Raw genomic sequence first — 15655 nt, 5'->3', positions numbered from 1 at the left:
AAATTTTCAATGCCAAAGATGTTTAATGGCTTATCTGTTCAGTCCAAGTGTAATAAGGTGGTGGCTGACAGCTGTAGTGTCACGGATCACATGTTAAGAGCTGGGAGTACCTGCTCCTACAACGGCAGGAAATACAACATGAATGCACCAGAAATACCGTCTAAAAATATGAAAATTAAAAACCCTGGCTGCTGCCAAGAGCTATGTTGTTACAATAAAAACTATAAAGGAATAAGTGGCAAGTGCTTCTCCAATACTCCAAGCAATGACATGTTTCCCCACACACACTGTTCTCATGACAGGGAGTGTAAAGAGACTCCAGAGCAGCCACCACTGGACAGGCAGAGGCCAAGATTCAAGGAAGCCGAGTTTAATGGAACAGAGACAGTTACAGCTTGTTTCCCTCTCTATCTGCAGAGTTTATTAGCACCTGTCTCTGCTCCACTTCCCAGTCCTCACCTTGTACACTCAATTTCTATCTGTACTACATGCTATAAGGAAAACTGCAAAACGCCCATCAGCAATGACTGCCAGGGAAACAGAAATGACAAGTAATAGCTCAGCTTGGTTTCAAAAAAAATACTGCACCATGTCAACTTTGTCTATCATCACCTTTGCTTGTCCCAGAGCTGTAAGTAGCAGGGAGTTCTCAGTGACGCTTTAAGACACATCGTTATTCTCCAGGGAAAAAGTTTCCTAGGACCAGCCTTTAGAGCTACACTTTTTTGTAGATACTTAGTAAGTAACAAAGCTAGGTTTTGTTTTCAAAATCAAGAGGAATCAACAACTATTGTAGTAAAGCTGTCACAAAACTGTCCATGCTATAAAATAAATTGCAGGTGTTTATTAGTCTTTAAAAGAGTTGATGAAACAAAAACAACCCCAGTCACTCGATAAATTCAAATAAAAGGGACACACATCCAGAGCCAAACTTACACAAGGGTTCATTCCCCTCCTGTAAATACTTCACTAACACAAAGTACACCTTATCACCACTACTCCACGTGCTTTTCATTTTACAGAGGTGTTGTTTTGTTGTTGCTGCTCGGCCAGTGCCTGCTGGAGGCGCATCCTTTTCCGGGAATAGTGCTGCCAGTGGAGGATCTGTTGCTCATCAATAAATTTGGCACACTGAGCATTGACCAGTTCTTTGCGGAAATGTTCATACTGGAGCAGCTCTAGCATATGCAAACATTGAGGATACCTGGATTAAAAACAAACACATGTTAATACAGGTTTTTACAAGGGACACTAAATCTAGAGTGCCCAATACTACTGTAGGTTATTACTTTAGTTTTGACTTGTATGTGCTTTTCCCAAGTGTGAAACCACTTCCGCCTACACACTGTGACTTGGTACCTGCAGTATCAGGCCGGGAAACAAGGAGTCCAGTTCCATTTATAAATGCACGTTCCTGCTTGCTTAGGGTAGCTTCCCCAATGTCTTGGTTTGATAGACCAAATCCATAGCAATTACAATGCCTGTTTCCAGAGCCCACTTAAAGGAGATGACCAAAACCATTTTCCCAAAAACTGAAGGAATTTGCACACTTGCAAGAACACAAAATCACCTTTTGTCTCATGTAAGCATCAATAACGCAAAATTAATCTTAAAATGCACTTACTGCTTTTGTACCCTAACATTCAATAGTTTGATTTTGAATCAATCAAAAGTGCAGACTAAGGCTTTAAAGGAAGATTCTATGCAAAACTCATGAAATTTTTATAATTTTGCCCATTCCTGCTACATGTGGACTATTGGAAACAGGAAAATCTACGTTGCATATAACCATAATATTGCATAGTCTATGTTGCAGGGAAGACAAAAGTAACATTACAGGCAGAAATGAAACCCTGACATGCTACTGTACAATATGTAAAAAGAGGTCAATGCCAAACCATTAAAATGCAGAAACCTAAGGGAATTTAGCACTTACTTCAGGTATTTTGCATATTCAGGTTCTTTCCAATAAAGTAAATATTTAAGATAATTTACAAAAGCTTTATCTTTGAAGTAGCCTCTTTGTGCAAGAACTGAAATAAAATGACAAATAAGGAATTGTCAGTTACAGATGGGTGAAAAAAATCTGGACACTTGAACAAATTCACAAACTCAAAACTTTCTCATTACAATCAAATTTCAATAATTTGTATTTGGTAAATAAAAAAAACCACAGGGAAAAATAGTATTTTTATGTCAACAAAATAATAGATTAGTCTCATCTCCCTTACAGTTTGTATCTTTCATTGAATGGAACAGCTTTTTGAAACAAGAACTTTTTGACTGTAGCATCAAAATTAGCAGAAAGTTATGTATAGTACCTGAAACTATTCACATTAGTAAAATTCTGTTTTCAGATAAAGGAATGCTGTTAACTTGACATTAATGTTTAATAACAGACTTGAACTTGTTATTTTTTTCTCCATCAAATAAATGCTTTTATTTTTGCATTCCAACCAACAAAAGACTTTGCATTTTAAAAAATAATAATCCACCTGTTAAACAAATTATTTACAGATTATGCTGTGAAAAACCCTTTGTTTAGCCCTGTCTCTATATTTAACATTACCAGTAACAATAAACATCATTAAACTATATAAACTCCTCAGCGTCCTGGTATTTACTTTAAGTACTCACAGTTGAGGTAATTTGGATTTGCCAGACATTGAACAAACTCCAGCTCCAGCTGGAATCGAAGCCGATTTCCTGTATCATCTGATTCAAGAAAAAAACCAGTAAGAATTGGACCCACACAACAGATTTGAAAGTAATCGCGGTCGATGCGTAACCCGGGACTAAAGAGTCCTGGGGGTGGGCGACGGCCACGGCCGGCGGCAGCGAACCACACAGCGGGGGCCGGCCCGGGCAAGTACGTGAGAGGCCTTCTCGGGGCTGCGGGCTCAGAGGGGCCGCAGAGCCCGTGCGGAGCCTCCCGCGCCGCAAGCTCTCGGCCTGCGCGGTCCCGTCAGACCCGGCGCTCCGGGGGCCTGGGAAGCTCCGACAGCGGCTGCGACAGCGGCCCCACGGGCTCCTCAGCGTCCCGCACCGGCCCGCACCGGCCCCGTCCCGGCCCCGTCCCGGCCCGTCCGGCCCCGCACCGGCCCCGCACCGGCCCCACACCGGCCCCACAGCGTCCCGCACCTGCGTCCATGTCCGGGGCGCGGACGGCGGATGGTGGCACGCGCCCCCTCTGCCGGCGGCCCGGCGAAACGCAACGCTAAGCACGCTGGGAACGCAGCGGCCGTTGCCTAGCAACGACCGCGGGGCGGAGGCGGGGCGGGGCGAAGGCGGTGCGGGGCGGAGGCGGGGCGGAGGCGGGTGCGGAGGCGGTGCGGAGGCGGGGCGGAGGCGGGGCGGGGCGGAGGCGGTGCGGAGGCGGGGCGGAGGCGGGGCGCGGAGGCGGGGCGGTGCGGAGGCGGGGCGCGGGGCGGTGCGGAGGCGGTGCGGAGGCGGGGCGGTGCGGAGGCGGGCGCGGGGGGCGTGCGGGCGGAGGCGGGGCGCGGGGGCGGTGCGGAGGCGGTGCGGAGGCGGGGCGCGGGGCGTGCGGAGGCGGGGCGGGGCGGAGGCGGGGCGCGGGGCGGTGCGGAGGCGGTGCGGAGGCGGGGCGGTGCGGAGGCGGGCGGAGGCGGGGCGGGGGCGGGCGGAGGCGGGCGGAGGCGGGGCGGAGGCGGGGCGCGGGGGCGGTGCGGGGGCGGTGCGGAGGCGGGGCGGTGCGGAGGCGGGCGCGGGGGCGGGGCGGAGGCGGGGCGGGGCGGAGGCGGGGCGGGGCGGAGGCGGGCGGAGGCGGGGCGGGGCGGAGGCGGTGCGGAGGCGGGGCGGAGGCGGGGCGGAGGCGGGGCGGTGCGGAGGCGGGGCGCGGGGCGGTGCGGAGGCGGGGCGGAGGGTGCGGAGGCGGGCGGTGCGGAGGCGGGCGCGGGGCGGTGCGGAGGCGGGGCGGAGGCGGTGCGGAGGCGGGGCGGTGCGGGGCGGGGCGGTGCGGAGCGGGGCGCGGGGGCGGTGCGGAGGCGGGGGCGGCGGAGGCGGTGCGGAGGCGGTGCGGAGGCGGGGCGGGGCGGAGGCGGGGCGGGGCGGAGGCGGGGCGCGGGGGGCGGGGCGGGGCGGTGCGGCGGTGCGGAGGCGGGGCTCTCGTCACGGACGCTGCGCCGGCGCGGAGCGGTTGCTCTGGCGCAGCGTCCCTGCCGCGGAGAAGGTGCGTAGCCGGTGCCGGCCGTGCGCTGACACATCAGTCCTTCGCACTCGTCCCTAGACACTGACACGGCGTCCCTTGAACAAATGCTGGTTATTTTAAGTGTTGGGTTTCCCGGCCCACGAGTCCCGCCAGGAGCCGCGCACTGCCGGGAGCGCTTCCCCCGTACCGGTACCGCAGAGAAGCCTGCAAACACTCGGCTGTTGGGAGCTGAGAACAACTGGCACCATTCCCTCGCTGCCGCGGGTGAGGGAGCAGCTTCTGCTGGGGTACAGCAGCAGGGCACCGAGTAGCTGCTCTTGGAAAGAGTATTCAGAGATCCCAATATCCAAATAAACCCCACACTGAATATGGCACTGTACAAATTCCTTCCTTCTCACGGTGCTCTGCTGCAGCTCACGGCAACCCCCAAAGAACTCAGAAATCATAAAAGTGCAAACCAATGTATTTTTGAACGACCAACTTTCAGTTTTACATCAATCGCTTTGTCCTGACGACGTCACTCACCACCGTCCTGCGGCAGCCTCCGGCCCTGGAAAATTTCACCATCTGAGGGGAAAAAACCCAGTGACATGCGCTGCTTGTGCCAGGGGGACCCAGTGACCCAGTGCGAGTACAGAGTGACATTCCTGGGACTGCAGCTTCTACGACTGTCCCCAAACATGAACATTCCTTCTGACAGGAGCAAGGATAGTGTTTTGTCCGTCTGCCACAGAGGCCAGTCACTCCCAGAGCCATTAGAAGGTGGCTTTGGGGTCAATGTTCTAGGCATGTTATTTCCCCAGATAACCCTTGAGCTGGGAAGGATAAAAAGAAGATGAACTTTTGTTTGTATTTGCAGAACATTCATTGTAGCTTTGTACTAGACAAAGCCACTGTTCATCACTTCCAGAGCAAAAGGAAGTAGAGAGAATCAACCCTAAAATACTGAACTGTATTTAAAGTTTAATGGTAAATAAACTGGTGTATTATTTTCCTTCTGTATACTGGACAAAGTTTGGAGCTTTGGGCTTTGTTTTGTTTATCATAGTAACTTTACAGTCAGCCAAGGAGATTTCTGTCAACCTCTGCGCTGAATTCTTCATTAATTAAAGCACAATTTTCTCAGAGTAAAACCATTAATAAGCAAATACTCTATGAGTGAGCAGCAGCAGCAGTGGAAGCAATCTTTACAAACTTACCCGAAACCCTTCTCATGTCTTCCTTTTTTTGTTGTTTAATTATTTTCTATTTTCATTTGTTGAAGTATTTTTGGCATCCAAGTTAGCAATTTTCTATAATACTATCTTCTCCTATGATTTTTTTCCCTGGGAATTGGATTACAAAAACCATATAAAAAGGATCCGTGCATAGTTTTTCTTAATAAAAAAGGTTGCTTTTTTAGACAACATTTTAGTGGTTGTGGAATACTACTATTACTATATCAAAACATAACAAGTCACTCCCCAGTAAACACAGACTTTAGGCTAAAAGAAGAGATCAAATAGATCCCACGTGTCTGCATTGCTATTCTAGAATGTGATTTTTCTCCCAAGACTGACTTCAGAGGAGAGAATCCTAAAAAAGGATTGGTCACAAAAATAAATTACTATGTATGTTTGCCAGAGTTAAGTCAAACATCTCAATTCTTGTCCATCAAAACTAGGAACAAAATTGAAAATCAGGATTTTAGTATACTAACTGAGAACATTCTCTAGGAAAAGTTTGGATTTTTTTCTGCTTTTAAAAGTCAGGTGAGCCAAACTTGCAGGATATGTGTTAACATAAATATGAGTCTGGAATTTGCCTTATTGTCATAGAACCAGGATGACATCACTGCCTCAGTTTCTCCTTTCATAGAGACTAGACTGCTATCATTGCTGTTGCCTGCCCAGAAATGCGATGGTTTATGACAATAAGTATATCTTAACTTATTAGAACTGGCATAGAGACACAGCTCTTAAATGGAACCACCTCTGGGACCTGAAGCCGCCAAGGTTTTATGACACAAGAGAAAATAATGTCTTGTTTGGTATGCTGTTAGATCTTGAACGTGAACACTGAAGAAGCGAGATGCTACAAAAGATTCCTCTGTGACACCATAGTGCAATGCATTTGCATCAGAGAGAAAAGAAGGTCCAGCAATTTCATCACTGCAAACGGATCGAGATGAAACAGTGAAGTTTTTACACCCAGTGCATGAAACCCAAGACATCCCATTTTGTTCACCCATTTACCCACTGCTTTGGAATAGAATGCAAACTGATATTAACATGGGCAACATCTGTCAGGATTTTACCCATAGAATGCAAGACAGCTTCTGTAGACTGGAGAGCATCCTGCTTCAAATATGGTTAAATAACAGAGAACAGAGTATGCATTATGTTATATTTATAACAAGCCAGCACAAAGTCTGCAATTTTTATACTCCAATGCTATAATTGTAATTCAATAGAAACAAGATCATAGTTTTCAGTGGCTAAAACAATTGTCAGAACATATTTAATTAAAGGCTTAACTCTTCACTGAGTTCTCTTTTTTTGAGGTCAAGAAACTGGCAGGTAATGTGCATTTCAGAAGCCAGCCAATGACAGTTATGGTGGAGCCACTTCATCTGCAGATGCCAAACACCATTCAAGCAAGCTGCAAATTGGATGAGATAGTGTAAAGGGACTGGTTTATTGAAGGCACTGGCACTGGTACTTCTGTGACTATGATACTCCTCTAGCTTCAGACGAACGTTAGAAATCAAAGATAAAGTCAAGATTAAATGTCATGTGTCAGAAAGCATTTTATATTTTTCATTAATAAGTTGGTTAAAAATATGTCAGGCTTCTATTAGGACGCCTGGACGGCAGGTGAATTTGAAGTCAGCCATTTGCCAGGAGCAATATGCATTGACCTGAGAGCAGTGGTCTTTAAGGAACATCTTCCCAAAAAAATACTGCCACTGTTTGGAGCCCTTCCTAAGGTCCTCTAAGGAAAGAATTCTGGAGGGAGCCAGGATACATGGGGCCTGATCTGAAGGAACTCTTATTCTGCTGAACACCAAACAGGCCAGAAACAACTAATTCCCAGTAATGAAGGAATGTAAAACTTCTCAAGGTCAAGATACATAGAAAAGTTTGCAGAACAATAAACGGAATCTTATCTATTTTATAATGATTACAAATATGATTAATTTCACTTATTTTCATGATATTTTAGATTAGCATTATGGTTATGTTATTCTCCAAATAACACTTCCATAATGAGGTAGTTTGAGCCACTTTCTGTGCTATTTCATTTTTAAGCTCTTCTACTGTGGCACTGAGCAGCAGGGCTTAGGGAAAACACCAGAAAGAATTAAGTATAAAACTAAAGGAATCATTGGCATGACTTTGTAATTAATGAAGAATTAATCTCCTTTATTTTGGAATACATTTAGTATGTGTTCAGCAGATAAGAAATAAATAGTTAATTTGGTGCTGAAACTAGTAGGTACACTCATATAGACTAGCACTACAGTCACTTTTATGAAGAAAAGCATAGTCTCCAATAATGGAAATACAATTAGTGAGATTCCTTCTTACTGGCAAGTATAACTAAATATTCTGTCCAGTCATCTACAACCTCACCCACTCAGGATGAAAATAACTTTAATTGTTGGTCATTGCAAAGGTGGTGCACAAATAGTTACAGTTTCACAGATGCCTACATCAATATTTAGCAAGAATATAAACCCTCTCTTTAGTTGCATGCTAGTCAACCTGCCAGTGCTTAGAGCAAGATTATACAGCATTTGTGCAAACAAAAGTACTGATTTTCTTTGGAGCAAATCTAAATACATCTCTCATGACAAGGTTCATAACTTTTGAACACCAGGCCCACAGTTGAATATGCTGGAATTATGCTAACACATAAACTTAGTAACATGAAGTAACCTGGAGCTTTTAAGTACACAACCGTATAAGGCACACCTTGCCATGTTACTTGCATTACATTCCACTTACTTTCTGTATTGCAGTTAAAAATATAATTAAAGTATTTGGAGATTAAATGCCACAAACCTACAGTTTATCTGGGGTGGTTTCTTCAAGCTCTCTTGTTTCCTTGCCCATGCATTACAATAATTAATATCTCTGGGTTTTAGCAGTTTTTCCCAGCTCAGAGAAAACAGCCTTTCAGTTTTTGTATCTACTCCTTTTCCTAGGCCACATTGCTGGGAACCACATTCGAGGATACCATTTTCTTTTGCTGGGAATGCCAATGTCATCTCCATTCCTTGCTCAGAAAGGCTCATTTTAATATTTTGGAAAAGAGAGAAAGATGAAAAAATAATTGCCAAGCTTTTTCCTAAATCACACCATACTTCTGGCAGCTGCTGTGCAAGTTTAACTTATTGGGCAGCCCTCAATCTACTGACAGATCAATTCAAACACAGAGCAGTAGAGTGGAGTCATCCCACACAGGAGAATGACTGCTGACAGATGTTTCATGAAGGACACCTGCACCTAACTCCCAGAGCACTGGTCATCATCAATTTAAGTAATTCCAAAAGAAAACACACAAATAAACAAAACAAAGAGCTGGGCCAAGATCATCCCCAAAACATTAACAATTTATTTGTCTGACCACTTTTCACTCAAGGCTGAAGTTATTCCTCAATATGATGCCGCAAAGGGGTGACTTTAATGGTATTTTTTGTATCCTAGGGTGACATTGCTTTGTATTGATCTGACTTATCTGTGTAAAAAGAAAGAAATGAAAACAGTCAAAGGTGAGCTCCAAAAATGAGGCAAGATAAGACAATTTTGTGTTTGTGGAGGATGTTCCCAGGAAAATTTATGTTGTTTTTTCCCCATTGTTTGTTATTAAAAAAGGAGTTAAAGTGTCCTGTGTTCTGCCCCCCCTGCTCCTTCATTTTCTTCGTCCCCATCCCTTTTTTCAGAGGAAATTCTTTTTTCCAAATTGAAGGATAACTTAGTATTGTGCACAAAAAACCCTCAAAGAAACCAAACCAACCAACCAAACAACAACAAAAAAAAACCCCAATCCCACCCCACCCCCCCCCGCAAAACCCCTACATTTCTGATTTCTGACTCTATAGCCAAGGCAAAATATTGAAGCAAAATAGAAACTTCCTCCAGAATAATCATTCCTTAAATGAATGTGTTAACTTCGTTTCTGGTGGAAATTTGATCTTCAGCTGGCTTTCTAAAATATTTGCTAAGACCCAACCCAAGTTATTGTTCTCAAAGAATAGCTCACAAAGGAAACTACAATAAATTAGATTTCGTATCTGGAACACTCAGTTCTTTCAAGAAAATGATTTGTCTATAAAAAAATGTTTTATGAACATTATAATGGGGCTCACACTCTGGCCTGAAACAGCTTATGAAAACTCACTGAAGTGCCATGTGCCAAATAAGACTGGGAAATAATTTTGTGGGGGAAATAAAGCACTAAAGTAAACTGGGGAAGCATAACATCTTTTCTCTGACAGAAGAAACAGTCTCTTTCTTACGGCCAGAATCTACAGCCTTAGATGTAAATCTACATTTACACCATAATGAATGGGCAGCTATTGACTAAGTGCTCCAGAAAAACCTAAATGGGCAAAAAATAGTTTCAGTATAGTCAGCTCTATTTTTAAATAACTGCCAAACCTTGTATTAAGTAGTCCCTGATCACCTCAGGGCAGCATGGTATGCCTGCTTTTACTCTGTGCTGCCAATGGTGAATTTCTCTGCCAAGCAGAGGCAGTTTGCAGCGCATGGCAAATCCTCTCTGTGCCACAGATCCTTCACACAGGGGCCAGCAAAGATACACAAGGGGGAAGGTCTGATCTGATGCAGAGCAGCTGCCACTGAGATGGTTCTTCTGAGCAGAGGGGAATCAGCACCCTGCCGCTAAACCATGCAGACAAATGCTGAGCCCAACAAGTCTCTTGCAGCAGACTGCTAGCCTTGTGGTGCAAAGTACAAAAGTGTTGAAGACCTCTCAATGGCACAATGAGATTGATCAGACTTGTCAAAAGTCACACATTTATTCAACCACACTGGAAAACATTGTGGAAACTCTGTCACTTGATCCAAGTGCTCAGGATTCATTACTACCCACTTGTTCATATCTTTAGCATAGACATTTGGGGGGAACAAAAAGATGTGAAGTATCTGAAAAATGTATATGATATGTCATTACTAAAAAGGAAGAGGTGGTGTGTTAAGGAACCACTGCTGCATTTTGGGTAGGACTGATTCAGTGCTCTGTTTCTTTTTCTGGGCTGATTTTCACCGACTGCCCAATTCCAACTTTGTCTGCAAATGTTGGGTTTGGCTACAACCAGGCTGTCGTTCTTTCAAATGGTAACACACCTGAGCTGGAAGACAAAGGCTGAATAAGCCAAAGACTGAGTTCAAGTGAGTCAGCTGGAATGCACTACCCGCTGCTCTGAATTCAGTGGATGACACCAAAAAATCTGAACCACTTTTCAGCTTGGGGACTTCTTCTTGATCATATAGAGAATGCTGAAAGGTTTTTCTTCTCTATTTCACAGATCTAGATATTCAACACATGGGAAGGAAATACCTTTGTTCTCCCTTTGTATGTTTTCTTGTAGTTTGGTCATTCATGTGCTCATTTATGATTGTGAGGCCATCCCCAAGCACGAGTACATTGTGGGAACAAGTTGGCACACTGGTACAAGGCCAAGCAGGAGCCCTGTGCAACAGCAGCCCAGATCATGACTCTGCAGGTTTGAGACACTCAATATTTGCAGAAACAGCATTAGCAACTTGCTATTTTGGTAAACTGGTATTTTGAGAGAAGAAAGGAAAAGCCAAGGATCCATAGAGAGTGGGAAGAAAATAAGAAAGCATTGATTTAGCTCCTCAGAGGTGGCACTGCCAGCTGTGCTGCCAGCTGGCCAGCTGACAGACTCACTGACCACGAGGAATCACACTCTGCCCTCGTATGGTAAAATGAGTACTGTTTGCTCGCTCAGCGTGGCCGAATAACCTGCCCTGACAAAACCCACACTGAGGATCCTCCCATGTTTTCTGTGGGTGCTGGGGCTGTGTGTTTTAAAGCGGGGGACAAAGGGATTCTTTTATGCCACTACCTTAGGACTATCACAACTTCTTCATCTAAACCAATAATCCTTTGATGAGCAACAAAATAATGCCATGCCCAGTAAGTGTCTATCATGATACTTGTCCTGCAGTGCTGAAGGGTCTGTAAACCAGCTCCAATCACAAAGCAATTGTCCTTGCATTGTCCATTGTAAGTAACGTATATTTACTTAGGGCACTGGAACAGGACACCATGCATGCTTGATTCTGAAGAAAAGCCCGTTTGTGCCTGTTATACTGGAAAGTTTGTACAACACTAATTCTTAAAAACTGGTTGTGTTTCTTAGATTCTTATAATCCTTTACTCTGAAATGAATGAGACAGTTAGTAGGGTATGCCACCTGATTTGGTCCCACCAGAGCATCTTCAGAGGTGCAAACTTGAGTTATCACTTGGCTGTTGAAAGAAGAGAAACCACTGATATTCAGGTCTGAAGACACTTAAGAGTGGTGTCCAAATCTCTGCTTTGCATTATTCACTACAGCATGTACCCTCCTGGATCTTACTGGAGCAACACCATGGTACTGCAGAAGCTAATGCAGAAACAAGTGGTCCACTATGGTACACAGGAAACAATCCATGCTGTTTCTAGAAAGTTTTTATTTGCCAGGCTCTAATTGTGCAACCCACCCATTTAAATTAATATGAATCAATCACAGAATGTCATAAAAGCGTCTCAAAAAGAAACTGCTGTTAACAGTACAGAGAGGTGACACATCCAGTAAATCACAGTTACAATAAACCCAACACTCTTTATTACCCCACATGCACACTTCCCTTGCCCCAGCACTCCTGACCATGAATCACCCTGTGTGACTGTTGATGAAAATAGCATTTGCTTCCTTCTTGTCCAGCAACAGAGTGAAGCTCTTCCCTAGCTGAGGTGAGGGCAACTTCTCCCCTTCAAGAAACTTTCAGAACATTCTTTTCGGCAAACAGGACAGTGAAGTGCTGTCCTACAGCTTTTAGCTGGAACCAGTTTTAGAGGAGTTTTGGTTTGCATGAACTGAGATAGCCAAGCTCAGTGTCATCTACCTATGCAAGCTCCCCTGTATCTTACTCGTAAGACAGAGCAGAGCAAGCACCTTGTATCTGGAAGCAATAACCTGCTCCTTCCCACACTGTGAACTCCATCAGAAAGCAGAAAAAGTCCCTTTCTCAAATGCACTTAGATACCTAGAGATGCAAATCAGCATTAAGTGGTGACTGCCAAAGAACAGAAGGTGCTCAGCTGTTCCTGGTTTCACTTTGTTCAAACAAATACTGTTATAAGTTTCAGGTGGTGACAAATATCTGTGAGCAAGCCATTTCTTGGCACTAGAACTGGCCTCTTCCTTAGATAGACCCTGCAAGTGGAAGCGTGCTTATCCACATGCTCCACCATTCCCCAGAAGAAGTATGAGGCTGCACCACATGCAGCCAGCTGGGTAGGCAGGGAGCCTTTGGTGGCACTCGGGAACAACATTCAGCAGAGAGTTTATGGTGCTAAGCACCCTGAAAGAGCACAGAAGATAAAGGCACGAAAATCAATTCTTGAAGCAGTTTTCTGCTCAAAAAAGCACCTGGTCATTCTGTGGATAAATATTTCCCTCACTTTTACATAAAAATGTGTTTTTCCAGTTCCATAAAGAACATTCACATTAATAACAGAACTACTGAATAGCCTACACACAATACCATGCTATATGCCAGATCTTCTACACAGAATTCTATGATTCTATAACTTAACACCTTGCACCCATTATCATGAGGTGGAAAATCAGCATGGGTGCAGAATTTGACCCTTATGTCCTCACAACACCTTGGTGAGGTAGATAGGTTCCATAACATCTTCTTTAGGAGGGGAAATAGTCAAAAAGAGGTGAACTGGCTTGCACGGGGGTACACAGCAAGTCTGGGAGCAAAACCCAGGTCATACCCACACATCCTTCTACTCTAAGACACAGCTTTACCTCCCACCCGCCTCCATCCCCAGGGCTGAAGGAAAAGCGTCCATGTACCACTGAGGAAGTACACCCAGCCCTACAGCAATCATTCTGTAGACTACTTCTGTAACAGAAATGGCATAAAGAGGTTACAAACTATTACAAACTACTTTTCTCACAAGACATGAATTCCAAAGTACACAAGACAACTCCCACTGCTGTCAGCCAGCACAAGCACTAAAATCTGGATCCCTAAATTTTTCCAGGTCATCAATTAGAGTCTTTCTCATGTCTTGACTTCGCTCAAAATTCCAGAGTTAATTAATAAGGCACATCAGGGGCTAATCCAGGAACTTCTGCAATAGGTGTGAAGTCCTATGGGCCACTAGTCATCTCCAGGCTGGCACTCAGAAAACACTGGTTGGCATGTGAAATCACACATGTGACTGAGGGAAAGGCTCCCTTCCCTCTAATTGCCACTGTGCGAGAAGCACAGAGCCAGCCTTAATGCATCATTGTCCGAGACATCAGCTGAATCATGACCAGCATGGAATTATGTTATCTCAACCCTCAATAAAGGCATCTAAATGCAGTGAGACTTAGAAGTGAAAACAAGCCAAGAGAAAGCGTGCTGGATTTTGACTTGGAAGGATCCCACCACATGGCTGCGGCCCCACTAAAACGTAAGCTAGCACAACATCACATACCCCTTCTTCACTAGACCAGTGACAACAGGGATTTCTCTGTACAGTTGCTGACTTGTAGATATAAGGAATAGGTAAGGAATGTTCAGCCTCTGCCTGAGTGCAATGTTCAATGCTAATGATTTACAAGTACATATAGTGATATAATAGTTCAAACCATTTCATCCAACAGCCTCCCCTCTCTTTATTGAAAGTCTGATAAATCCTAATTCTTGACCTTGATTGGAGGAACAATGGATCATTTGATCATACTTATGATCCCGACACATGATCCTTAAGGTTGTATAATTGCAAACACTTTTGGCTCCAGCACAACTGGAGCACGTTTGGGCTGGTTCAACCCTGAACTGATGTGTGACTGCTGGAAGGCAGCAAACACCCAACACTGGATCTAAAGTGGTGATGAGACTCTATACAGGACTTTAGGCAATAGGGAGTAGTAAGGGTCCTTTCCTTGTTTAACACACAAATTCTTCACTGCTCACTGATTTGTTGTGCTGTTTGCCCAGGTTGGGAATGTGTCCAGGTCAAACATAGGTCTTCCCCATGTGTTGATGGCCAGTGTGACACAGAAGACTCCAATGATGTTCATCACTATTCCAGATCTAACCTGTGAGGAAAAAAATCCAACAATAACCAAACACCAGCACAGCAAGTCCAAACCAGCAACACCCAAACACCAGCACAGCAAACTGCAGCGAGGCCTACTTGTACATACACAAGAAAGATGGTCATATAAATCACAGAAATAGCCATTGTATCCACTGCCTTATGCTCTTGCTTAGGTGGAGATACCAGGGAACACACTGTGCAAAGTCTTTGAGCACTTTGCTATGTATATAATGAGTCTAGGAGCTTTAAGGCATGTGTAATAAGTTGTTCTTATTAGTTAGAGAACTGCTTATGCCCTCTTCAAGTGTCCAGTTAGAAAACCAGTAATGTTTGTGTGTTCCGCCCAGAACCTGCCCTGTGTGGTCTGGCAGAAAATCAGAGGACCAGAGCCAAGGGCTACTGATTGCTACCTTCTGCTTTCAGCTCCAATGGAGACAAGGCCTCAGACACTCGCCAAAGCCCCGGAACACTGCAGAGCATGCCCGCACTTTAACCCTTCAGGTTTCAGAGACTTATGATTTGTCAATTTTTCATTTCACTTGGGCCAGTCTGTATGTCTGCCAAAGCCTGTGAGAAAAGTTCTGTTACTTCAGAGACGCAAATTTTTATCACAATATTAACACTGCAGAAGAGAGGGGCATAGGGTGGTAGTTACAGCCTGTAAGAGCTTCCTAGTACTATGGAAACACTCTGCAAAGAAAATTAAGCTCACCATATTTCAGGAAGAAAGCAGTGGAGAATTTCAGATAAGATACAAGGCATCTTACCATATCCAAAACACGGATGTGGCCGTAAGAAAACACTATTGCATTTGGTGGTGTTGCAACAGGTAGCATGAAGGCAAATGAAGCACTGAGAGTACCAGGCAGCATAACATACAAAGGGTGGATCTTGACAGATGCAGCCTGAAATGAAATGGAGAGAATATCACTCTGGAGGTGTTTGAAAAGAAAAGTATAAAGGATCAATCTACCCCAGACCACTGAGATACATAGGCTTATTTTGTTTCCTTGTATTACATCACCAGAATAATTTACAAACATTTTATTCTGAAATCTGTATGTGCTTAAACATAACTTTGCTGTTGTTTCCTGTCCCATGATACTTAAAAACAAGGTTTGATTCTTTCATGTTGTT

General features: G+C 44.6%; 2 protein-coding genes across 5 annotated transcripts in view; both read right to left on the bottom strand.

Annotated features, from left to right (window-relative positions):
* Positions 1-822: 822 nt before the first annotated feature.
* Positions 823-3247, bottom strand: MED31 (mediator complex subunit 31). The gene is made up of 4 exons (XM_039562855.1): positions 3142-3247; positions 2638-2715; positions 1937-2033; positions 823-1204 (listed from the first exon to the last, which is right to left on the bottom strand). Exons 1-4 carry the CDS (start codon positions 3149-3151, stop codon positions 1012-1014), a joined length of 378 nt encoding a protein of 125 aa, XP_039418789.1. The 5' UTR covers positions 3152-3247; the 3' UTR covers positions 823-1011.
* An 8610-nt stretch (positions 3248-11857) lies between these two features.
* The window catches only part of SLC13A5 (solute carrier family 13 member 5), a 19876-nt gene continuing 16078 nt past the window's right edge, over positions 11858-15655 (bottom strand). For all 4 annotated transcript variants that reach the window (XM_039563006.1, XM_039563008.1, XM_039563007.1 and 1 more), the window contains exons 12-13: positions 15286-15423; positions 11858-14516 (exon numbers count right to left, since the gene is read on the bottom strand). In XM_039563006.1, the coding sequence (XP_039418940.1) occupies positions 14388-14516; positions 15286-15423 (267 nt within the window). In that variant the 3' untranslated portion in view covers positions 11858-14387. The remainder of the gene's footprint in view (positions 14517-15285; positions 15424-15655) is intronic.

The sequence above is a fragment of the Corvus cornix genome, chromosome 19 (assembly GCF_000738735.6).
Source record: "Corvus cornix cornix isolate S_Up_H32 chromosome 19, ASM73873v5, whole genome shotgun sequence".
NCBI lineage: Eukaryota > Metazoa > Chordata > Aves > Passeriformes > Corvidae > Corvus > Corvus cornix.
The sequence above is the reverse complement of the archived record's forward strand: the minus strand, read 5'-3'. Positions and strand labels throughout refer to the sequence as shown.

Coding starts and splice junctions, on each gene's coding strand:
- MED31 (XM_039562855.1), bottom strand. Junction 2,034..2,637: donor AAATCCAAATTACCTCAACT/GTGAGTACTTAA, acceptor ATTTTATTTCAG/TTCTTGCACAAAGAGGCTAC. Junction 1,205..1,936: donor GAATATGCAAAATACCTGAA/GTAAGTGCTAAA, acceptor TTTTTAATCCAG/GTATCCTCAATGTTTGCATA.